The 23,912-nt window shown below is 45.7% G+C and overlaps 1 protein-coding gene across 2 annotated transcripts in view; it reads right to left on the reverse strand.

The window, feature by feature from the left end:
- Positions 1 to 23,912, reverse strand: part of myo1d (myosin 1D) — a 32,707-nt gene that overhangs the window by 3,485 nt on the left and 5,310 nt on the right. For both annotated transcript variants that reach the window (XR_013627490.1, XM_078791276.1), the window contains exons 2-21: positions 21,646 to 21,854; positions 21,389 to 21,482; positions 21,150 to 21,315; positions 20,791 to 20,844; positions 20,152 to 20,247; positions 19,964 to 20,080; positions 19,691 to 19,894; positions 18,185 to 18,330; positions 17,388 to 17,502; positions 17,146 to 17,316; positions 14,396 to 14,466; positions 13,997 to 14,071; positions 13,793 to 13,925; positions 13,563 to 13,729; positions 12,224 to 12,431; positions 7,933 to 8,156; positions 7,455 to 7,593; positions 6,930 to 7,034; positions 6,721 to 6,834; positions 5,009 to 5,163 (exon numbers count right to left, since the gene is read on the reverse strand). Coding sequence is in view for 1 of the 2 variants with exons in the window: in XM_078791276.1 (XP_078647402.1) it covers positions 5,009 to 5,163; positions 6,721 to 6,834; positions 6,930 to 7,034; positions 7,455 to 7,593; positions 7,933 to 8,156; positions 12,224 to 12,431; positions 13,563 to 13,729; positions 13,793 to 13,925; positions 13,997 to 14,071; positions 14,396 to 14,466; positions 17,146 to 17,316; positions 17,388 to 17,502; positions 18,185 to 18,330; positions 19,691 to 19,894; positions 19,964 to 20,080; positions 20,152 to 20,247; positions 20,791 to 20,844; positions 21,150 to 21,315; positions 21,389 to 21,482; positions 21,646 to 21,854 (2,763 nt within the window). In the remaining variant the exon portion in view is untranslated. The remainder of the gene's footprint in view (positions 1 to 5,008; positions 5,164 to 6,720; positions 6,835 to 6,929; positions 7,035 to 7,454; positions 7,594 to 7,932; positions 8,157 to 12,223; positions 12,432 to 13,562; positions 13,730 to 13,792; positions 13,926 to 13,996; positions 14,072 to 14,395; positions 14,467 to 17,145; positions 17,317 to 17,387; positions 17,503 to 18,184; positions 18,331 to 19,690; positions 19,895 to 19,963; positions 20,081 to 20,151; positions 20,248 to 20,790; positions 20,845 to 21,149; positions 21,316 to 21,388; positions 21,483 to 21,645; positions 21,855 to 23,912) is intronic.

The raw sequence follows: 23,912 nt of genomic DNA on the forward strand, positions 1-23,912 counted from the left end.
GACACAGTTTGGGGGGTCTAGAGACGCTTGTTTGGTGGGTCTACGAAAAGACATTTGGGGGTGTTGGGACACATGTTTGGGAAAGCCTAGTGACAGATTTGGAGGGGGTCTAGGGAGGCTCTAGGGACATACGTTGTTGGGTGGGTCTGGGGACGCATTTTTGATGAGTCTAAGAAAACACATCTGAGGGTCTAGGGACACAGGTTGGGAATGTCTAGTGGCAGATTTGGAGGGGTTCTAGGGATACACATTTGGGGGGACTAGGGATGCACATTTGGGGTGGGGTCTAGGGATGCACATTTGGGGGGGACCTAGGGATGCACATTTGGAAGGTTCTAGATACACATGCTTGGGGGGGTGGGGTCTAGGGACGCATGTTTGGTGGTGTGTAGGGACAGACATTTGGAGGGGGTTGAGGGACACACGTTTGGGGGCTCTAGTCAAACATATTTTGAGGGGTCTAGGGACGCATGTTTGGGGGTATTTGAGGGACACACATTTGAGGAAACGTAGAGACACGGGTTTAGGGGGTCTTGGGAGACATTTTGAGGACATCTAAGGACACACGTTTGAGAAAGTTTAGGGACACACGTTTGGGGGGTTTAGGGACAAGGTTAGGGGGGTCTATGGACACACTTGGAGGAGGCGAAAGACACATGTTTGGCGGGTATAGGGACATCACACATGTTTGGGGGGGTTTAGGAACATACTTTACATTACGGGGGTTGTAGGGGTGCATGTCTGGGAGGTCTAGTGACCCCGTTTGGGGTGTCTATGGGGTCACACGTTGCGGTTAAAACTCCAAATGCATCGTATGATCGCATGATCGTATGATGTGGGCTGTAGCATGCGAGTAGCATGCGCGTCTCCACCCGCTCGACAGCACGCACACAGGGCAGGGCTAGCATGCTAATTAGCTGCATGTAGATCAAACTAATGCAGCATAATCCTGCAGCCTTGCAGTTAATCCTGCCTTCATGAGGATTATAACGCTCCCTTTCATACGGGAGACTAGATTCGGTTTCATTGTGGCCTTCATTTGTTCCACAAAGGCTAATATCCGCTACCCCGATGCCCCCTTCTTCATATATCTTGCAAACATTTCAACTTTCTGCTTCAATTGTCTTTTCATAATATTATGACTTTATTCCAATAATATTACAACTTTTTCCCCAACCTCATTTTCCAAAATGACAAAACATGCGTCCCCTAACTTTAGTCCTTGATCCATTTTTGCTCTGTTTTCTTGTTAAATGATGTTTCCAAAATGCGCCACAGGCCACATCTTGGACACCCCTAATGTAATTTATCAACATGTTATGAAAGAACGACCTCAAACTTGAAATTACAGTTGGGGGTTCACACAAATATTGAGTCTACAACGTAGTTCCTCGCTTTTGGGGGGTCCCCAAACCCCCAAAACATAAAAAAGTCCTTTGTTTATATCCCTGATATGAAAAGATAATTCCATCGGCTCCACCCAGCAACAAGCTTCACTCCAAGTCACATGTCATGTTTTTTCCCACTTTTCCTGTAATTCTATCGTATACTGTGGTATTTGTGTCATTTATTTGTGGGCATGGCAGTAAACGAAGTAAATGTGTTCATTCCACCACCTGATTTTGAGTGAGATATGATATCGGATAATGAGTTCAATGTATTTAAGGCAGCGCCATATGCTGCAGTGATTTTGCCACATTTAAAATAACCGTGGACGTGAACGGCATCGCAACCCGTCCCTGACGAGAAAACGAGGATCGGCGACGTGGTGCGACCCGGCGGGAGGCCGTTCTGGTGACATGTGGCCATCGTCTGCCCGAGTCCCCGCGGGACGGCGGGTGAATGGCGTGTGTCAATAACAGCTGCTGCCGGGAATCCACACTTAAACAAACGCCAGTCGTCTGTTGGCTCAGCGGGAGGCGAAGCTCAACCGGAAACACGGCGGGGGTGGGGGGGTCGGTGGGGGGGGGCAGCTCCACAGATGGCGAGGACTCTCTTGCTCAGGGAGGCCGTGCATGGACGGTCACTGTTACTATCGTTATGTGAAAGCATGTGACAATAAGGATGCTAGCTTCTGTTAGCACTGTGTGTTAGCATCTTTGTGGCAGCACTTGGAAGGTCATCAGCGGGAAGAGAGGACAAATGAAGGAGTAAAGCCACCAAATGATGAGAGATGAGACCAAGGCGTTGAAGAGGATGGATGGCGTGGAGGAAATGAGGTCATAAGGTGCGGCGGCAGGATTGCGACAAGTGGAGAGCGATGGCGGGAAGGAAGGACCCGTTTTAGAGAGGCCGAGGAGGGAGCGGGTAAAGGTAATCATCCTTGTCCTGACCGTGGGGGGGTTGCTGGGTGGAACACACGTGCCCACAGAGTGAGAAGATGGCGTCCATTCAAGATGGCTGCTTCTGCAGCAACGTACGGACAACATTAGCTTACGCAAGCACAACGTTTTACACAATGGCCCTTTAACACATGCAAGATAAGAAAGTGAAAGTGAAAGTACAGATCACGGTGGTGTCTCAATTTGCAAACTTACCCTTATCCAAAGTGCGGCCCAGGGGACGTTTGAGGCCCACAGTACATTCTAAAAATATCATTTAACAAGAAAACTAAACGGCAACAGCAAAAATGGAAATTCATTCATTTTCTACCGCTTATCCTCACGAGGGTCGCGAGGGTGCTGGAGCCTATCCCAGCTGTCTTCAGGCGAGAGGCGGGGTACACCCTGGACCGGTGGCCAGCCAATCACAGGACACATATAGACAAACAACCATTCACACTCACATTCATACCTATGGACAATTTGGAGTGGCTAATTAACCTAGCATGTTTTTGGAATGTGGGAGGAAACCGCACGCATGCAGGAGAACATGCTAGGGTGGAATTGAACTGGGGTCTCCTAGCCGTGTGGCCTGCATGCTAACCACGCAAAGTAAGATGGATGAATGGATATTTGAAAAGAAAGGAGGCAAAGTGTGAAGCGTTTTGACTTGCATAACAAAAATGAATGCATTCTCTTCTTGAACGTATAGACCTTCTATCTATATCTATAGAACGCATATCTACCCCAAAGAGCCAAAGTGGCCTGTGGCAGCCATTGTTTTTCAGTCCATGTCCCGTGGTGAAGAAGTTAGGACACCCCTGCTTTGGTGCGGCCAAATGCAGTTGACCGTCGCTGTGTACGTACGCGTGTACATGGACTAGCAAGCTAGCAGGGTTATTAATGGATCGCTTACTTATCAGACACACGGAGGCAGCCGTCGCCATAGCAACTGCATCTGCAGTGCCCCAGAAAGAATAAGGGGGGGGGGGGGGAGAAGCGGAATGCGAGGTGAAAAACAAAGCCTGGGGGGAGGAGAGGCGGGAGGAGCAAAAGGAGCTGTGCAGCTGGTGGATGGATGGATGGATGATGGATGGATGATGGAGACAGAGAAGGAAGGATGGAAGGAAGACAAGGGAGGAAAGGTGGGATTGAAGGGAGGAAGAAGAGGAGAAGTTGCATGAAGGATGGAAGAAGGCAACAGGAGGAAGACGACTGTAGAGAGAAGATGGAGAAGAGGAGGGGAGAGGAAAGGAGGAAAGGAGGAAGGGAGGGAGGGAGGAGAGTGATTTCCACGAGGAAGGTTTGATTCAGCAGAAAGTGTGACCTTGGTGAGGAAGACATCAGCTCATCTTCCTGTTGGCGTGTCATTCTTAGCGGCAGCTAAAACGCACTTTGACACATTTCCTTGAAAAAGCACTTTTTTATGCTGAGATGTCCATGCTTAAATATGCACATGAAGGCACCGCTTACCATCGGGTGCACATCACGTACTGTGAAGGCATCATGTGACCAATGAAGGACGGACTGCTGACTCTTGCAGTCAGGAGGTCAAGAGGTCACTAGAAAGTGACGGAGAAAAAAAACAAGAGACCAACAACGTAATGGATTTGTACTTATTGAAGACGGCGGGCCACATGTTGGACACCCCTGTTCACCGATGAGACTTTTGTCCATTAGGAGTAGCTAATAAGACAGGACAAGGCTTTAAAACACACATGGGGGGCGGGGGCTGCGGTCTAAAAATAGACATCAACAGCAGCACAGCTTTAAATATTTGATGTCCTCCTGAGCGAGGAGGCAGGGTGGGGCGGCGGGTCCGCATCAAGACCGGGGAGGGGGAGAGGGTTTGTTTCCAAACAGGAGGCAGGAAAAAGGATGAAAGCTCTGACGAGAAGGCAGCAGCGTGAAGCGACGCCGCGTGAAAAATAAAAAATAAAAATAAAAACTTATGCTGTTTAGAAAATGAAGGCCATGATGAAATACACACATTGTATTTGTAGGCTTTAGAAATACAGAAATACTGCAAATAGGCCACGGCCGCCCACCTCCGTGCACACGCTGCGCCTCTTTCAAGGACACTTGGAGGTTAAATCTTCATGTGGCGACAGCGGGGGGGCGGAGGGAGAGCGGTGAAAAAACAATCCCGCTGCCTCTCAAGGATTCAAGTGCACGCTGACAGTGATGGATGAGATGGCATGGAGAGGAGCCCACCAACATTAAACCGCCCCCAGGCCCCCAAGCCCCAAGCCCCCAGCGTTAATTCATCTTGACCTGCTCACCTTATAAGAGTTTGTTTGTATGAAGCATACAGTACACTACAAGAGTAAATCACATTAGCATCTTATGGCTAGCACTCTCACGGGGAGTTATTATTGCACCCCCCCCCCCAAATGATAGAAACCCATTTTTTTCCACTCCACAAATGGCCAAAACATGGAACAGCGTTTCCAAAATGACCAAAGTGACTTCAAGAGTGCAGCGACGACACATCCAAGAGGTCACAAAAGACCCCACAAGAACATTGAAGGCTAGTTGGGATTTTTGGACATGGGGAGTTGAATGACACCCCCATAAGCCGTGAAGTCCGTCAACAGCGACTGACTCCTGACTCACCATTAGTGCTCTAATGGTTAATAGTTATTGCATCACCTTCCACTGTCAATCAAAGACGAGCATCCTCTCACCTCTTGAAGTGGCTGAGCAGGGCGCCGACCAGCTCGCCGATGCGGCTCTCGTTGGAGGGGACCAGGCCCTGCAGGCACACCACCAGGTCTTTGCTGTCCTTGGTGTGGAACACCACCAGCTGGTCCTTCCCCGGGGACACGCTCACGCCCGTCACCTGGGACGCACATGTTTACAAAGCATTATAATGTGTTACGTAACATGTCTTGTTTACTAATGAGGGAAGGCGGGAAAGTGAGGTCTGATGTGGTTTGTGTACCGGACCGTCGTGGTGGAAAGAGAGTCGAGCCACAATTCTAAACACTCCATCCCCGCACTCATTTTTGGTCATGAGCTTTGGGTCGGTGGGTTCAAAATGAGCTTCCTCCATAGGGTGGCAGGACTAGGACATAAATCGAGGAGCTTGGTCCTTCTGGTGAGGAGAGCCCGGGGCAGAGAGGACACGCTGAAGGGATTATGTCTCACAGTTGGGCTTGGTGTCCCCGAAGGGACACTGGAGGAAGTGGCCGGGTCCGAGAAGAAGAATAAGCTCCTCTGCTCCCACATCTTTATCCATCATAACTGAACAGCAAATATAAGCAGACGTGTCATCTCCTTCATAACCGGGACCACCTGAACGTTTACATTTATATTGAAGGCCTAACTGATGGCAGCGCGCCTCCTCATGAGTGGGCTAATGATACACTCTCATTTGTTTCCTTCGTCTTGATCCACTCAATCACTGTGAGCTCCTGAATGAATCCAGGAGAGCCGCTCTTCTGTTCCGCCATCTGTTTCATTGTGGCGGTGTTGGTGGTGGGCATTGGGAGACCGGGGGCACAACCACGCTTCTGCTGGTCTGGTTGCCATGAGGACGCGATGCGATCCCTCCCGTGGAGAGACTTTCAGGTTATGTAACACATCCTTTGCCAGTTGACTCCCGTGTTAAAGCACAGTGTGCTACACCAGGACCAGAATGGCGAGGAGCGAAAACAGAAGGAGAGGAGCGTTGCTCGCCACCAGACATCAGCTGAGCCGCTCTGTAACCATGGTGACACCATCTCCAGGGAAGTTGGCATGACAACGGCAGGAGGAGACGGCGCAGGCGGAGCGGAGCTGGGCGCCGGTGATGTCACGGCGTTGTGTCGGTTAGTACTTCCCGTGGACGACTTGGCTCGGTGCATGGCGTGCCTAATGTTTTGGACCGCCATACATCTCATCTGTGGCCTAATCCAAACCTGCTGCTTGTCTCTTTCGCTTTCTGGTGCCATCTGTGGCGTCCAGATGAAGCCGCGGCGCCATCGGCCGTCTTCATGTCCCGACAGGGGTGGGCGGGGTTGGGTGGGGTTGCGAGACACCAAACACCACGAGCAACAAAAAGGCTAAATGAAGTCAAATTGAATGAAATATAAGGCATTCAAAGACATGATGATATGTATTATTCTAGACTGGCCACTAGGTGTCAGTAATGTTACACTGCTCCCCTGTTGGGGATTAGGACCGCAAAGGTCATAGGTTTTTATGTCTTATTTTGTTTTATGTCTGCTATGTCGGGTAATAGCAATGTAAAGGTGGCTATAGGGGTGTTATGTCATGTCTAGAGGGCTCTGATAATATTAAAATCTGCATCTACAAGGTTGTAAGTAGGTTTCCTATACCTTATAGTCTTATTGTCTCTTATTATGTCTAGTGCTGTGTCGAGGTAAAGGTTACAAGCCAAAGGAAAGAGTCCTACGTTGTAGAGGGGGATGCTCTTCATGAGTTTGTATTGCTTCAGGGGGTCCATCTTGTACAGGTGGCGGTCTGTGATGAGCACGGCTCTGTCCTCCGCCTTGTGGAAGTGGTTAATCTGGAAAACAAAACCTGGCTGGTTATTCCCTCTCACGAACTCACAAGGCAGCCTACGGCCCGTCTGCAACGGCCGGGCGTGCCCCCAGCACCCACCTTGCGCACGTTGCACGCGAAGAGGACTCTCATGAACTTGTCTTTGCGCTGCAGCTCGCTGGACACCAGCGTGAAAGATGCGGCGCCGTCGGGACTGTCTCGCTTCTGTGAAGAAATTAGTATCAACTTTGGTCTTTGCTCTTTTTAATTTTGTTTTGTTTGCCATTGTATTATACTGTAATAAAAAATAAAAACAATTCTAGTAAAAAAATAAGTAAATAATGACAATTATGCTAGTAAAATGGCATTATTTTTCCTCATCGTATATTATTATTTTAGATTTTTTTCTCTTAATATTTTGACTTTATTCCTGTAAACTGATTCCATTTTTGCTGCTTTTTCTTTAGTTTTCTTATTAAATTATTTTTTTAGAATGTGCCACGGCAAAACAAATAGACAAATAAACAAAGCCCAATCAAATCCGTATTTGTACATCACAGTCCTTCCAAAGCTAATGTTGGTTGTATTGATCGCTCTTTTCCTGCGCTTCCATTCTCCAATCATCAGACAGCAGCGTCTACTCACCAGATAGTTTCCTTCCCAGGCTCGCTGCAGGCCCAGGTCGGCCCTGTGGCCCTTGAGGGCCTCCAGACAGGCCACCTTGGCCCTCACCTGCAGGGCCTCCTCAGCGCTCAGGCCTTTGATCAGCGTCCACGCCCACCACCTGCAGCAAAGACAACAAGAACATCAACCTCCTCCATCGGGAGACACTACCAGCGGCGGGGCAAAGTTCTCACCGCGCCTCCGAAGCAAAGCGCCACGAGGATGAAAGGCGGCAGAGAGCCTTTGGAAGGTGGGAGGGGAGAAAAAAAATCGATGGAGTGCGAGCACAAGGAATAGTGCTTCAAAGCGACTGATGTGGATGAGAACCAAGACTTGAGGCCTCGGCCGACCCCTGCAGCTCAGGTCAAGGCTGCTTGTGGAAAAAGCCTGCGTGTGTTTGCAGGATTGAGAGACTAACGACCCGGCTGGGGAGAGCGCTACATCCATGCGCCATGCGTACCTGCTGTAGATGCTCCTGAGCGCCTCCTCGAACCGACGCAGGACCTTGGGGGGCGCGGGCCACTTGACATGCTTGCCGTGGTCTTTCATGGAGCGCACGTTGCGGAAGCGGCGGTTGACCTCGCGGATGTACGACTTGACCTTGTAGTGCCTGTAGGCCCGCAGGATGATCAGGGCCGCCCGCATGCGGCGGTAGCGCATCCTGGCGATGGTGCCCCTCCACACCTGGAGACCACATCATACATCATGTTGACCTGCAAGAAGGCTTTAAATGTGTTCAAATGTGTCCTATACATCTGTAAGCTTTGCTTCAACTCATACAAGTCCAATTTGGGAGTGATAGTCATGTGACCACCTCAGGATATGACTTCCCCAAGCACATTATTTGGCAATAAAGCTCATTTAAAAGCCATTTAACAATGGTAATGCCTTAATATAGTGTCAAATATCACAAATGAACTATCCTTACCAGAGTTCTCCGATTAACTCATCGAAAACACGCTACAGAAGCTAGCTAGCTTTTAGCCTGAACCCATAAGAAGCCATTGGTGATGCCGTGTCCCCAAAATGGCAGCGTGTCAAGTAAGCTAGCTCATTTCCAAAAGCATATTTTTTGCCATTAAAGCTCATTTCAAAGCTCTTTGAGCATTGTAATGCTTTAGTAAGATGTCATACAATACAGTTAAGCTCTTCTGCCTATATTTTGTGAATGAATTAATGGAAAATAAGCTTAGGAAACTAGCTCGCTTTTAGCCTGAACCCATAAGAAGCCATTGGTGATGCCGTGTGCCCAAAATGGCAGCATGTCAGGTAAGCTAGCTCAATTCCAAAAGCTCATTATTTGCCAATAAAGCTCATTTAAAAGCCATTTAACAATTTCAAATATCACAAAAGAACTATCCTTACCGTAGTTCTTCAATTAATTCATCAAAAACACGCTACAGAAGCTAGCTACCTGTTAGCCTGAACCCATAAGAAGCCATGGTGATGCCGTGTCCCCAAAATGGCAGCGTGTCAGGTAAGCTAGCTCATTTCCAAAAGCATCTTTTTTGCCATTAAAGCTCATTTTAAAGCTCTTTAAGCATGGTAATGTTTAGTAAGGTGTCATACAATACATTAAAGCTCTTCTGCCTATATTTTGTGAATGAATTAATGGAAAATAAGCTTAGGAAACTAGCTAGCTTTTAGCCAGAACCCATAAGAAGCCATTGGTGATGCCGTGTCCCCAAAATGGCTTACGTGTCAGGTAAGCTAGCTCATTTCTAAAAGCATATTTTTTTTGCCATTAAAGCTCATTTCAAAGCTCTTTAAGCATTGTAATGCTTTAATAAGGTGTCATACAATACAGTTAAGCTCTTCTGCCTAGATTGTTTTAATGAATTCATGGAAAATAAGCTAAGGAAGCCTGCTAGCTTTTAGCCTAACCCGATAAGAAGCCATTGGTGATGCCGTGTCCCCAAAATGGCAGCATGTCAGGTAAGCTAGCTCATGTCCGACAGCTTCTATTGTGCCATTAATGCTTATTTGTTTAACAATTTTAATGCTTCAATACAAAAAAAGTATTTTAATCCCTCATCATTTTACCTTTGTGCTGTTGTGGGTTATAAGTGGCTAAATTCTTCATCCAATCTCATGTTATCATGATCAACATCAGTGGTGTGTGTCTAAGACAGTGTTGCCAATAAAGCATTCAATTAAAACTCCCTGGTGCTGCAGGGTGGCATCATAGAGATGTCATGAATATTTCATGTGTCCCATGGTCAGGGGAGGGGGGGTGGCAGCGAGGAAGCACATGAATATTAAATTTACGGTGGAGGAGGTGGTCTTCACCTGATGAGCTGTCATCAACGGCGAGGAGGAAGCTCAGTCACGCTGCTGATGAAGACTGCAATTTCTTCCTTTTACAAGAAAAGGCTAACTACGGCTAAGGCTGGCATCGGCTATAAATATAATAAATATACAAAAAGAACAGAAAAATATATTTTTGGGACTAAAAGTCAGTGAATTTGCACCATGTCTACGTTCCTGACATGCACTACCGTATTTTGGGAGTGAGTTTATAATATCATGTCACATCAACTGCACTTTTTTTGGAATTTTACCCATCATTCCCAATCCTTATGTGAAACATGAACACATATTTCTTTCCCTTTTCTGTGCAATCTAGAGTGAGAAAACTAGTTAATATGAGCTAGCTAACAACAGACGTCATGGGAAATACTTAGACGCTACAATGACACGTCGCTAACCACTAGTCCATTTGGCTACCAAGACTCAGCAGGATGCTGCTGTTATCAAAGGAAACCAAGATGGCCGACTTCCTGTGTGGAAAGGATTGGAATCGATGGGCAAAATGTATAAAAAAAAAGTGCAGTTCCTCTTTAATAAGGAATAAAATATTTCAACATATTTTCATTTCTATTTAAATAACTGCTACATTTATTCACCTGTAGTTTATTTTATTGTATTTTTGAACTGCCATACATTGTATTTGACTGCTAATTAGAATTGACTTGATAAATGATTTAATATTGGAGTATATTTGATATTTTTGGGTGAATAATTTCAAAACTATTGATTTGATTATTTTCTGGTTGGTTATATCGTGTTTACATGTAAACTGCCACAAATAACTGATGCATTTCACTGCTAAACATAATATATTATACTATATTTGATATCTTTTCAATCATACTTCAACTGGACGTGTTTATCCAAGCAAATGGCTAATTAAAGCCCTGGGAGGGAGGTGGAGGTCAATTGGAGGGGAGGAGGAATAAAAGAGCATAAAGTGACAATAAATCTCCTCCCTGGGGACAACAATGCTCTCATTACGGGGGTGGGTGCCTGAGAAAAAAACACACTCTGGGGGATTGAGCATAAATTGTGGCACGGCAATAAAAACACGGTAGTCCTCCTTTGATGGCCTGGTGAGGACTTAGCAGGAGAAGGAGCAGAAGAGGAATAAATACAACATATGAGACAGATCCACAAGCGTGACCGGGGGCCTCCCACTGGCGCCACACTCCACTGCCGCCGCCTGCGTGTCCTCTGAGAATATCGAGCTGTTGTTCCCGGCGAGCGACACGCCGCGTGCGCGTGCGCCAAGATTTAGCCGTTAGCACAAATCAATCAAGAGAGCTTTGCCGCGCTGAAAGGCAAGTCACGGCCGCGATTGACCGAAGCGATGCGGCGGCGAGGAAGTTCCATTTCAAGTCAGCCATCAATTAAGACGCCATTGATTAGGAGGAAGAAGCAGCGTTAGTCACCTCTGGAGGACGTTTGAAGGATGAACAGTCGACAACAGCCTGCAAGCACGTCATCAGGGACAAATACAGCCTTGGCGTTGGTATCAAACGTGTTCATTTGCAATTGAGAGACTCTTATTTACTCGGTAGTCGGGTGGAACGCAGCGCCATCATCACGCCATTGTCGCGGTTATTGTTATGCACAGCTTCAAGGTGTCGTCATCCTCACGTGTACCAATCGTGATGAAGATCTGACCTTGCGGGACTGAGTTATTAACGTTTACAGTTTAGTGGCGACTTTGCCCAGAAAGGCGGCTAGGCTACTTAGACAATAAGGAGCGCTATCCAATATTCCTCAAACATGTGAGGAAAGTGTTGGCATAATAAAAAAAATAATAATAATAACAAAAAGCTCGGGCCCGGATGAAAAAGTAGGCCTGTGTGACGCACTGACAGCTGAAGCAGAGAACACCGCGGAGCCACTTTGGAAAGCAATTAAGACGACGGCCGGGAATTCCTTTGGGAATGTCTGTGACAAGCACACACTTACTGAGACGTGCTTGGCTGCACTGGAATTGATGAAATATTCATTTTGGAGCCGATTGTGGGGGGGGGGGCTCATGCTTTATCCCGTTGTGATTCCTCGATGCAGGAAATGACAGGGTGGATTGAAGTGGCAGACGCGATGTTTGACAGACAGGTAAAAAGGTTTGAGCCCGAAAAGAGGGAGTGGACTTTACGTGGCATACATGCCGTGCAATGGCACCTTACGAGGGAACATCTGTGGGAAGGACGGCGTGAGGTCACATGGATCAATATGAAGGTCAGCCAATCAATCGCCTTCTGAAGATAATTTGATTGGAAAGCTGTGAAGATGCGCATTAGCGTAGCATTAGCGTAGCATTAGCGTAGCATTAGCGTAGCATTAGCGTAGCACTAGTGTAGCATTTGTGTAGCATTAGTATAGCATTAGTATAGCATTCGTGTAGCATTAGTGTACTAGCAGTCTCGTGTTAGCGTGGTGCTTGATGGGGGTTGTCTGACCTTCTGGAGGAAGAGGACGATCCTCTGCACCATTTCGGCGCGCTGCTCCTCCAGGCTGAAGAGCGTGCGCGGCGTGCGGACGAAGACTTTGGTCTTGCCGTAGGCCACGTCGTGGTCGAAGCCGCTGCCCTGCAGGAGCTTCTTGACGGCGTCCTTGTCCGAGGGAAGGTCATGGTTTGGCCAGGTGAACTCTGAGATCATCTTGTACCTGCAAGGGGGGGGGGCTCAGGGTCACTAGGTGTCACTAATCTTACGTTGATAAGAAAAACAGAACAGGAAGTAAAACAACAACAATGAACGAGTCTACATGGTGTACTATATTGTGCAAGAGTGACTATAGGGGTGTTACCTTATGTCTAGAGGGCTCTGATGTTACAAAATCAATAAAGCATCCAGTGTGTCTGCCAACAGTAAATCTAGGCTAATAATTAAGGAGCGTCAGGATATTTCTAAGAGGGTTTCAGTTCCAATATCAGAGTTACTGAGCCGCTCTGCTCCGTGTGATTTATGGCCGCTGCTTGGAGACCCCAGCAACGTTTAGACTTTGACAGGAAAGTCAACGAGCTGCGAAAGCGCCTTCAAAACATCCCGGGTCCTTAGTTTCCTCCACGCCGCACAGCCGAGTCGCGCTCAAAGCTGCCTTCCAAGATGGTGACCCAGCGCTGAAGGAGGCCGGTGGGCGAGCGTGACACGTCGCCAACGACACGTCGCCAACGACACGATTGGTGTGCGCCTGTTTGTCAGCGCCTCCAACCTCCTGCGTCTCCTTTCCAATGGCGACAGAAGCGAACATGCCTGGACAACTTGGTGTCTGAAGCACGGCACGATAAGCTCAAGTGTGAGGTCATTTCATAAATGCCGTTGGAAAATAATGCTAACGACTCCAAATAAGACCAGAAATACTCCACCAAATCATAATGCAGCAAAATAAAAGGGATCCTTTCACGAACGCGATCACCCCTCATCCAAGTCTTTAACGGCAGCAGCAATGCTGGCCAAAGTAAATATTCCCAATGACTCCAACTAAGACTGGAAATATTCCACCAGGGCATAGAAACTGCAGTAACTGCAGAATGGAACGGGCCACTTCATGTACGCCATCGCCGGTTTGCAAGTAAATCAATACAGCAGCAATCCCGAGCAAAATTAATAATCAGATCAATTCCACATAAGACTGGAAATATTCCACCATGTCAGAGAAACTGCTGTAAAACTGGATGGACTAAGACGGATCGTTTCAGGAATGGGATCAGCCTTCCGGCCAATAAATAATGACAATACTGCACCAAGTCATAGTAGTGAACATAGGCAGGGGGTCGGAAGGGGGGGGCTGCTGTACCTCTGCAGGAAGCGAGGGTACGTCTGTCTGTAGGCGAAACCGGCACGGCGTACTCGCACGTTCTCCAGCAGGCCCAGGTACTCCACCTGGTGGCGACATCGCTCGCGCTCAAAGAGCAGCGGCGACTTGACGTCGTTGGGCTTGATGCAGCGAACGTAGTAGGGCTCCTGCGGGGAGAGCGTCATCGTGAAAGGGCGCCGTTGACACCCCCGCCCCCATCGAGTCCTCACCTTGCAGGCCAGGTTCTCCACCAGCGAGATCATGGAGTTTTTGAAGAGCGTGGCGGCGGTGAGCGGGCGCTTGGTGACCTCCGTGATGCTGAGCTTGCCCTCAGGCCACATGGCCTTCAGCACGGCGTTGGAGCTGGACATGACGAGGGACACGTTACTATGGACGCCATGCAGCAGAGCATCATGGGAAACGTGTTGCGTCACCTGTTGTACAGCAGCCTCTTAAAGTCCTGGAACAGAGTGTCTTTGTTCTTGTCGATGAAGCCCACCACCGAGTACCTGAGGAAGGAGAGGGTGGGGCGGTGAAGGTAAAACCAGCTAATCCTATTAAGTCGCGTACGGCTGAGATACGAGGCGCGGAGGAGCTCGGGGATCAATCAAGCCTGGCCGCGTCCCCCCCCCTGGGGAGAAGCGGGAGGGGGGCACTTAACCCTCACAAATGGGCTGAAGGCGAGCACTTTAGGAGGGCTTAGCACGTGTCATTTATTATTTGAACGCCGTCCAACGGCTTCAGGGACTGTCATCAAGCAATGATGATGTCATTTCAACACCCCCCCCCCCCCTCTCTCTCCGTGGGTGTCAGAGAGGAATGGGAATACTCACACCACATCTCCAGCGTAGTGTCGAATACGAAAGTCTCTGTCAAACTCCAGACTCTTGTCGGTGGGGGAGAGCTGCACAGACACAACATATGGATCTTCATCTTGGTGCCTCACAGATTTGACCATTTTTGGTACCAATTACATGAAAAATAGGCAGAAAAAGAAAGGTGAAATAGTGTGGAATAAAAAAAAACAGCTAGAATTGAATAGAATAAAATAAATAAAAAATAAAAATAAATAAAATTAAAAAATAAATAAAAACTCATATTATAACGAGAATACAAAAATAAATAAAAGAAATAATTTTGGTTAATTATGTTGGGAAAGCTTATAATGAAAAAAAAATTATCTAAAAAAAAAGGTGTACTCTAATGAGAAAAAGGTGTACATTTATGAGAATAAACTAAATAATGTCATTTTCATAGCATGAAGTCGATAGGCTCCACCTTGGCCGCGACCCTCAGGAGGATAAGCGCTACAGAAAATGGATGGATGGATGAAATGTTAAAGGGGACCCTTTGTATTGAGTTGTGGACTCCTATAGAGCAGCTACACACAATAACCAGCAAAGAATGCTTTCAACATCTTCCAGAATCTGCACCTATTCAGCTCTATTTCTTTGGATTTCGTGTTTCCCACAAAAGCGGTCTGTTTTAATGTATTCCACCCAAACCTTTGGCATGGTTTAACACCAGAATCCAACATTCTGATTACATTTAACGGTCAGAAAGGTGGAAAAAGCATCATAGGTCCATGTAAAAAAATTTAACGGTCAGAAAGGTGGAAAAAGCATCATAGGTCCATGTAAAAAAATTTAACGGTCAGAAAGGTGGAAAAAGCATCATAGGTCCATGTAAAAAAATTTAAAAGTCAAAATATTATGATATTTTCAAGACTAAAGTTAAAACAGTAGAAACTGCAGAAATCAAACAGCTGTAATTTTACAAGAATAAATTCTCAATATTGAGAAAATACATTTTATGAAAAAAGGTCACAATTTTAAAAGAATAAACTGAATTTTAGGAAGAAAAATAATGTCATTTCAGCAGCACAGAGGTTAAATATTAATGAAAAAATGTTGTAATTTTTTTTTAGTCATAACATGAGAATAAGAGAAACAAACAAAAACAAAAAATTGTAATTTCATTAGGGTAAGAAAAAGGTTATATTATTATGGGAATAAAACCAAGATATTACAAAAAGAAAACTTACAAAGATTATTTAAGAAGAAAAATGTACAAAAGAAAGAAAGAAAAAAGAGTGACGTAGATATTAATAATAGCCTTTTTGCCTTACGCGACAAAACGGAGATAAAATATAAATAACTTCCAAAACATCAAAGTTTCATATAATGATTTTTCACAAGAAAACGTTTGGCCAAATCTTTTTGTATTTTGTGACATAACAGCCGTGTGGTTGGATGGACGCCCTCTGCTGGACGACACGGGAACTCCACACATCGGAGTGAAACCCTGCATCTGTTGCTATGGGGACACGGTCCCATCAGCTACATCCGCTTTCCACTGAAGGCTGCATACGTGAAAACGTAACCATTCAAGGGGGGGGGGGGGGGGTTCTGATTATCAGTATATCGTTAATATAAACACATTTCTGCAGAAAACGCTGCTAATTCAGTATAATAATAATAACCACACATAATAACTACACCGTTGTTATCGTCTGCCATTAGCATTCAGTGGGACAAATATTTCAGTACACTTGAGTGAGGTCCAACTTTGCTCGTCGCTAACAAGAAGCGGGCGTTCGCCCGCGTGGTAAAGTGCTCCACGTGCACGGAACGATGCACGCCATTTGGAGCTAAAGAGCGGCAATGATTCGCCGCTTCACCCGAGCAGAAATCGGCCAAAGTCAACTCGCATGAGAAGAAAAGCACCGAGTCCCAAACGTGGGGGCACGAGAGATGGATGGTGGCATGATGGGAAGAGACAGCGGCGAGCGAGAGAGAGATAGAGAGAGAGAGTGGACGTGGAGGTGTGACGGCTGGATGTGGGCCAGTCGGCGAGGGAGCAGGACCAGCAGAAAAATGAATGAAAGGTGCCATCGTTTGTAAAAAATTTTAAACGAATCATTTGTGCAGAAAGAACACATCACAATCCCGAGAAGGAACATTAGCATTAGCCGTTAGCACCGGACAAACCGGGAGTCCATCGTGTTGCCTTCAGGGTCTTCACATCACACACACACACACTTTGGCAGTGTTCCTGTTGGCACCTGCTACGTGTTGCGGATTTAAAGGTTGGTGTGATGGTGTGATGGCGGTGTGTGTGTGTATGTGATGGCGGTGTGTGTGTGTGTGTGTGATGGCGGTGTGTGTGTGTTAGGTTGCCAGGCTAAACTAGATGGAACGGGGTTAGAAGAACGGGCACAGAAAGCGAGTGGGGACGAGGGAGGGGTGCAAAAGGACACTTCAATGACACTTTGAAATGTCTGCACTCAATGCTTTGTTTCATAATAAAGCACCACACCGCCGTGGTGTGTGTGTGTGTAGGTGTGTGTGTGTGTGTGTTTTTCTTTCTGGAGGTTGAACACCGAGCTAAATGTTTTGGGGTGAGCTTGACTCGGCGTAGCAACATCTGGACAGCACATGACCTTCCCCACCGCTGCCCATTTATCCGCACTGCATCCCGACCCTCCCATTGGCTGGCAGTGACGTCACCAGGGAAGCTCTCCCTTCCTTTCCCAGTCAGCTGCCGCCCCCTTGTGTCGGCGCAGAAGTACCGCGCCTCCTACCTTGCGGCTGGTGTAGTGGGCGTGCTTGGCCAGCTGGCCGTTGAGCCCCTGCAGGAAGAGGTTGTCCGTGACTTTTCCCACGTTCATGCAGGCTTCATCCAGCACGGAGAAGATGCCTTTGTGCTGCTGCTCCACCAGATCCACGATGATCTGGTTGTTGAAGTAGTCGATCTGCCGAGAAGGAGCAGCTTTTTACGTCACGTGAGCGACAGTCAAGACGAGGACAGAGACGTGGGACTCACGTGCTTCCACGGGATGCCTTCCCGCTGGTACTCCTCCTGCTCCTGCCTCAGCACCAGCTGGATGAAGAGCTGCTGGAGCTTCTCGTTGCAATAGTTGATGCAGAACTGCTCAAAGCTGCAACAAACAAAGTACGTGTAGAAGTTGCACTTTTTGCCATCGTTTGGCTGGTCCTGCCACGTACATGGCTGGCTTTTGGCGACACCTGGTGGCCACAATAATTCATTGCGCTGAGTTTGTGATGCAGCGAAGCGCACAACTGAACGATGGTGGTTTTGTTATTTTATTACTTCAAATATTAGGGTTTAAAATACATTTAAAAAACACTATAAAAACAAATCGTAATAATTTATATAATAAATAATTTCTTTTTTGATTTATTTATTTTTGATTTATTTTTGTTTTCTTCATTGATTAAAAGACTCATACTCAAAAATACAATAAAAAATATATATGAATAAATTATTCGTAATAATTATTTTTAATAATAACACGTCTTAAATATTAATATTAAATATTAATCAATTTTTATTTTGTTATTTAATTTATTTTTATCGTTTACAAGCCCATTTTCATATATTTTACAGATTTGATATGGATTTTGTCAATATTGTGTATTAGCTTGTATATTGTAAATCAGTACCCGCTACCTCGGTATACAATGAATGAATAAAGTACACATTTGAAAAGACAAATAAATGAATTGATATGAATTATATCTGTATTATTATATTGAATTCAACGTCTGGTATGGTCAAAGCTAGAATAAGAAATATGGAAGTACACTAAAAGGTCTCACCTGTTGTTCTGGAAGATCTCAAACCCGTAGATGTCCAGAACCCCGATGACCGTGTTCTTCCCGTGGACCCTGGCGTCGTAGTTTTTCACCTCGATGACGTCGTTGATGCGCCCCACGATCCAGCAGAAGAGGCGCTCGTACATGGCCTGGGGAGGACCGCAACGGGGGGTATTTGGCTTTTTAGTGGCCCGAAGTAAACAACATCAGCATCGTTTGAGAATAACGTCCAAATATTCACAGAATCATCATCTGATGGGAATAACATTGTAACGTTATGAGGAAAATAATGGCAGTTAAGTAGCATAACGTTGGAATATGAAATTATAATATTACAAAAAATAATGAGAAAGAAAGTTGGGGAAAAACTTTTGATATCATGAAAGCTCAAATGGTGCAGAATAATAATGTTATGACAATTAAGTCCAAATATGACAGGAAGAAATTAGAAAAATGAGGAATAAAAGTCGCAATATTATAAGAATAAAATCATAATATTAATAACTAATAACTAATAAAAAATTAATAACTGACATTTTAAAGAAATATATTTTGTTTTTTTTTAAGTCACAATATGACAAGAAACATTATAATATGGGGAAAAAAAGTCATATTCGTAGCATAAAGTTGAAATCAAAACATGATGTTATTAGATTATTATTAGGTTATTCTTAGGATATTATTAGGTTGTTATTATTAGGATGTTATTAGGGTATTATTAGGATATTATTAGGTTATTATTAGGATATTATTAGGTTATTATTAGGGAATTATTAGGGAATTATTAGGGAATTATTAGGATATTAGGTTATTATGAGGATATTAGTAGAATATTATTAGGTTATTCTTGGGATATTATTAGGTTATTATTAGGATATTATTAGGTTATTCTTAGGATATTATTAGGGAATTATTAGGATATTAGGTTGTTGTGAGGATATTAGTAGAATATTATTAGGTTATTATTAGGATATTATTAGGTTATTCTTAGGATATTATCAGGGAATTATTAGGATATTAGGTTATTATGAGGATATTGGTAGAATATTATTAGGTTATTCTTGGGATATTATTAGGTTATTATTAGGATATTATTAGGTTATTCTTAGGATATTATTAGGGAATTATTAGGGAATTATTAGGGAATTATTAGGATATTAGGTTATTATGAGGATATTAGTAGAATATTATTAGGTTATTCTTGGGATATTATTAGGTTATTATTAGGATCTTGTTAGGTTATTATTAGGTTATTCTTAGGATATTATTAGCATATTGTTAGGATATTATTAGGGAATTAGGTTATTATGAGGATATTAGTAGAATATTATTAGGTTATTCTTGGGATATTATTAGGTTATTATTAGGATCTTGTTAGGTTATTATTAGGTTATTATTAGGATATTAATCCGATATTAGGCTAATTGTAAAAAGTGAAAGCGGGCCAAAGAGCGCCATAAGTGGTTAGCATATCGGCACGTGTTGCTTTGCTACATCCCGTCATGTCACCTTAGCGAGGGCGTCTCGTCCGTAGCCGGCCTCCTGTGCCGTGTGCTGCTTCTCGATGACGTCGCGGCCGGTGGCCACCGTGCGGAAGAGGAGGGCTTTCTCCACGTTGTCCTTCTTGGTGGACAGCAGGTCGCCGATGACCGACACCAGCTTGGCGTTCTCGATCAGGGTGACGTCGCCGTCCACGTCGAACGTCAAGTTCCCCTGAGAGACACGGGTCAGCACACGTCCCGGAGGAACACGTGCGGGGAAAGGTGAGAAAGGTGACGGTACCAGGTGCAGGATGGTGGCCAGGATCTTGTACACCGTCTGGACCTCGTCCCCCGTGAAGCCGATCACTTTCATGGCATCGGCAACGTCTCTGAAATCGGCGCCGTCGTTGATGCTGGACTGCGGACGTAAAAAGCAGAGGTTGGCACCGCTAGGTTGGGGTCAGGAATGGCGTAGGGTCGTGCAGTGACCTTTGTCTGGCCTCCCACTTTGATGTAGTTGTAGCTCCGTGGGTCCTTCTGGATGTGCAGAGACCGCAGCAAAGCATCAGGAGATCCCTTCAGCAGCTTGTGGACACAAAACGTACACGTTTGGATTTAGAAGCTTTTTTATGGATTTCCTCTTATTGTGTCTATTATCGGGGCGGCATGGCGGTCGAGTGGTTAGACCTCATAGCTAGGAGACCAGGGTTCAATTCCACCCTCTGTGTGTTCTACCCGTGCATGTGTGGGTTTTCTCCAGGTTTCCACCCACATTCCAAAAAAATTTGCTCTTTGTGCTAACATGCTATTGTCCATAGGTATGAATGTGAGTGTGAATGGTTGTTTGTCTATATGTGCCCTGATTGGCTGGCAGTCCAGGGCACAAGACAGCTGGGATAGGAATGTCTATTATCTTCAGTAATAAGATTGAGTGTTCAAAATGCAGGGATGGACTTTTTACTGGGAATAATTATGGCTTTAAATGCAGCGTCTATGCAACCGTTGGCACTCTTGATGTTCTTTGGCCCCATGGTGGGTTATTTAGTCCCCAAAAAATGCAGTGTGGAGAATGATGAAGGCTAGTTTGTCACATGCAATATTATTGTACCTTCACCCAGATTGATTTACCTGATAGAAGGAGTGAAAGCTCCGCTCTCCTTCCTGCTGGAAGATGACTCTGGACTGGGGGGGGGGGGGGGGGGGGGGTAAATACACACAAGTTTTAGACAAAAGAACCCAACCTGTAGGAAAGGAGGGGTGTTGGGGTGCCCAAATGTATGCACCTGCCTACTTTTGTTTACATCATGATTCTACACTTTCCCTCACCTATCACTGTGTTATTCTGCTATGTGATATATTTACCTGGAATGGCTGATCATTTAGAAAAGAACAAGCTTTTTCATACCGCTGTACATATGTAGTACATATGTAGTATATATTTTTGTCCTTCTCCTCCCATTTTGTCCACTAGCAGCATATCTGTGTACCTTCTCCAGCAGGTAGTTGTTGATGTGGCCCCCGATGGGGTCCCCCTTGAAGTCAAAGTTGATGTCCATGTACTTGCCGAAGCGGCTGGAGTTGTCGTTGCGGTTGGTCTTGGCGTTCCCGAAGGCCTCCAGCACGCAGTTGGACTTGAGCAGCATGTTCTTCACCCTGCAGGCGGGGGCCACGGTTACTCGGGACGGCCCCCCAGAGTCTGACGTACCGTGTGCGGAGAGACGCTCACCGCTCAACCTCAGCCCGCTGATTGGGGTTGGTGATGGCGGCGATGTACTGCATGATGTACTTGCTGGCTTCCGTCTTCCCTGCGCCGCTTTCCCCTGCGACGGAAACAAAACACAACACAAGCCATTGCTAATCTTATGCTAATGTTTATATGACTTCCTTTCAACATCAGGAAGTGTTGTACTTCCATGTTTCACCACTGGAAGGCGCTTCTTCCCCATTGTGGCTTTTCTTTCTTTCTTTTTTGCACTGTGTTACCTGAGATGACGATACAGGTGTCTTTGTTCCGCCTCTTCATGGCTTTGTAGGCGGCGTCAGCCACGGCGAAGAGGTGCGGCGGCCTCTCGTACAGCTCGCGGCCTTTGTACTGCTCGATGACATCACGGCCGTAGATGTTGATGGCGCGGTAGGGGTTGACCGACACCACCACCTCGCCGATGTAGCTGTAGATCCTCCCCTTCTCAAACCTGCCCGGGAAAAACACGCCACATTTATAGAGAAAGTGGATTTTCCAAGCATTTCCAACTCCACATGCTCCATATTGGCTGTCATGCTGATATCGTCCCTCAGTCCTCCCCCCTCAAAGAGCAACGCAAAAGAAGAATGGCCTCTTTCTTCAGCACGGCCGAGCGTCTGCTGCCCTCTGCTTCCACCTCGTCTTCGCCGGCACGTGTGACGTCTGCTCCGCCAGCCAGACAAGCGGCTCTGATACCTTGCCAAATAGTGAGCCGTGTCACTTCAAATGCTGTTGACTCATGCTGAATGTTGGCCTACAGTAGACCCCCCCGCCCACCCCATATTATATAATGGAATTGTCACGCCCATTAAACCCTCAATCGAGCTGGATAGTCATGATTTTGACTCAACATTTGCAATAAAACTTGACTGTCTGCCACAATGGGATCAGGGTCATGGATTCAAATGATATACCGTAATCCCTCGTTTATCACAGTTCATTGGTTCCAGTGACGATTCCCTTACTTATAAATAGCATAAAGAACCTGTTTATGACCTTCTAAATGTGGTTTAACACAATTAGAGGCCTCCGGACATGACATAACACCCCTATGGTCACCTTTACATTAATATTACACAATAAGACATTAAAAACCTGCTCACGACCTTCTAAATGCGCCTTTTAATATTATTAGAGCCATCTAAGCATGGTATAACACATAATAATTATATTTTTATATAAATATATAATTATAATATAATATATAATAATAATTTTTATATAATAATTATATTTATTATAAGACATAATAAGACCCAAGACATAGAAAACCTTTACAAACTTCTAAATATGGCTTGTAACATTATTAGAGACATGTAGACATGAAATAACACCCCTATATTTGCAGTCACACTCGTAACATGAGTGAATTTGCGGGATCATGAATGCAGGTGATTCTACTGGGGACATTCTAGTGTACACTAATATGTTTTATTTACACAGCGTTAGCAGCAGGCTAACTAGAAGAAGAGCATTGTTCGCTATACGCTAGCATGCAGTTCGGGTCAAAGCTCCATTGTGCCCTCGCTCGCCGCCGCCAGGAGGCCGCCGTGCGCCCGCCGTGCGCCCCGCTCCATTGTTCAGGCGTCAAACGGACGTCTTTGTCTGGAAAAACGGACCCTCGTCCATCGTGGCCCCCACGTGGGCCGACGATGACGTCATCATTAATATTATTTCCTGCTATAACTTTTTTATTTTTGCAGCTTTTGTATGATTTGATGTGGATTTTGTGTGATTTTCTTTGGGTGGGAACCTTTCCTATTGGCAGTGAACTCAGCAAGGCCCATAAAGGCCCGCTTGGAGGAGAACTAGAACAGGTCCAACATCAGCAGCCTCACAAGTCTCGCAAACGGCGCTGGTTCTGGCTAGCCTAACAGGATGAAATAAAACATGTTCTCCACTTCTGTGGAGGAGGAGGAGGAGGAGGGGAAAAGGCGGCGCCCGATGGTGAGAAAAGGTCATAAATGGCTCGTGCTCCTCCCAAAGTTAACCATAAAAGAGATCCACCCAGGCCGCACTGCTCCTGTGTGTGTGTGTGTGTGTGTGTGTGTGTGTGTGTGTGTGTGTTTTTATGTGCGTGCGTGCATGTGTGCGTATGCGTGATGTGACTGAGCCAAGTTGGAATGTTTAACTCTGTGGTGGTCCCTCGTGGCTCACTGGAAGTCTGTTTCGAACTTTCTGCATTTATAGGCGATTCTACACCGCAGTAGCATAAAGCAGGGGACCGGGGGCCATTCGGGGCCATTGGCTGTTTTTTATTGGCCCCCAGCACAGTCAAAACATATAATTGTGTGAATGCCTTCACACTGCACTGCCACTGATAATTAGCATGCTAACCCTAGTATGCGAGTATGCCATTTTCATATTTTCGTTTTCATTTATATCTATCATGCTAGGTGATAGCATAGCATAGCAACATTAGCATACGAGCATTTTTGGGTATATCATGTGTAAACACATAAATACCACTATCATGCTAGGTGTTAGCATGGCAAAGTTAGCATGTTAG

This window comes from Doryrhamphus excisus, linkage group LG6 (genome assembly GCF_037039965.1).
Source record: "Doryrhamphus excisus strain RoL-2023G ecotype Guam linkage group LG6, RoL_Dexc_Guam_v1.1, whole genome shotgun sequence".
In the NCBI taxonomy this organism is placed as follows: Eukaryota; Metazoa; Chordata; class Actinopteri; order Syngnathiformes; family Syngnathidae; genus Doryrhamphus; species Doryrhamphus excisus.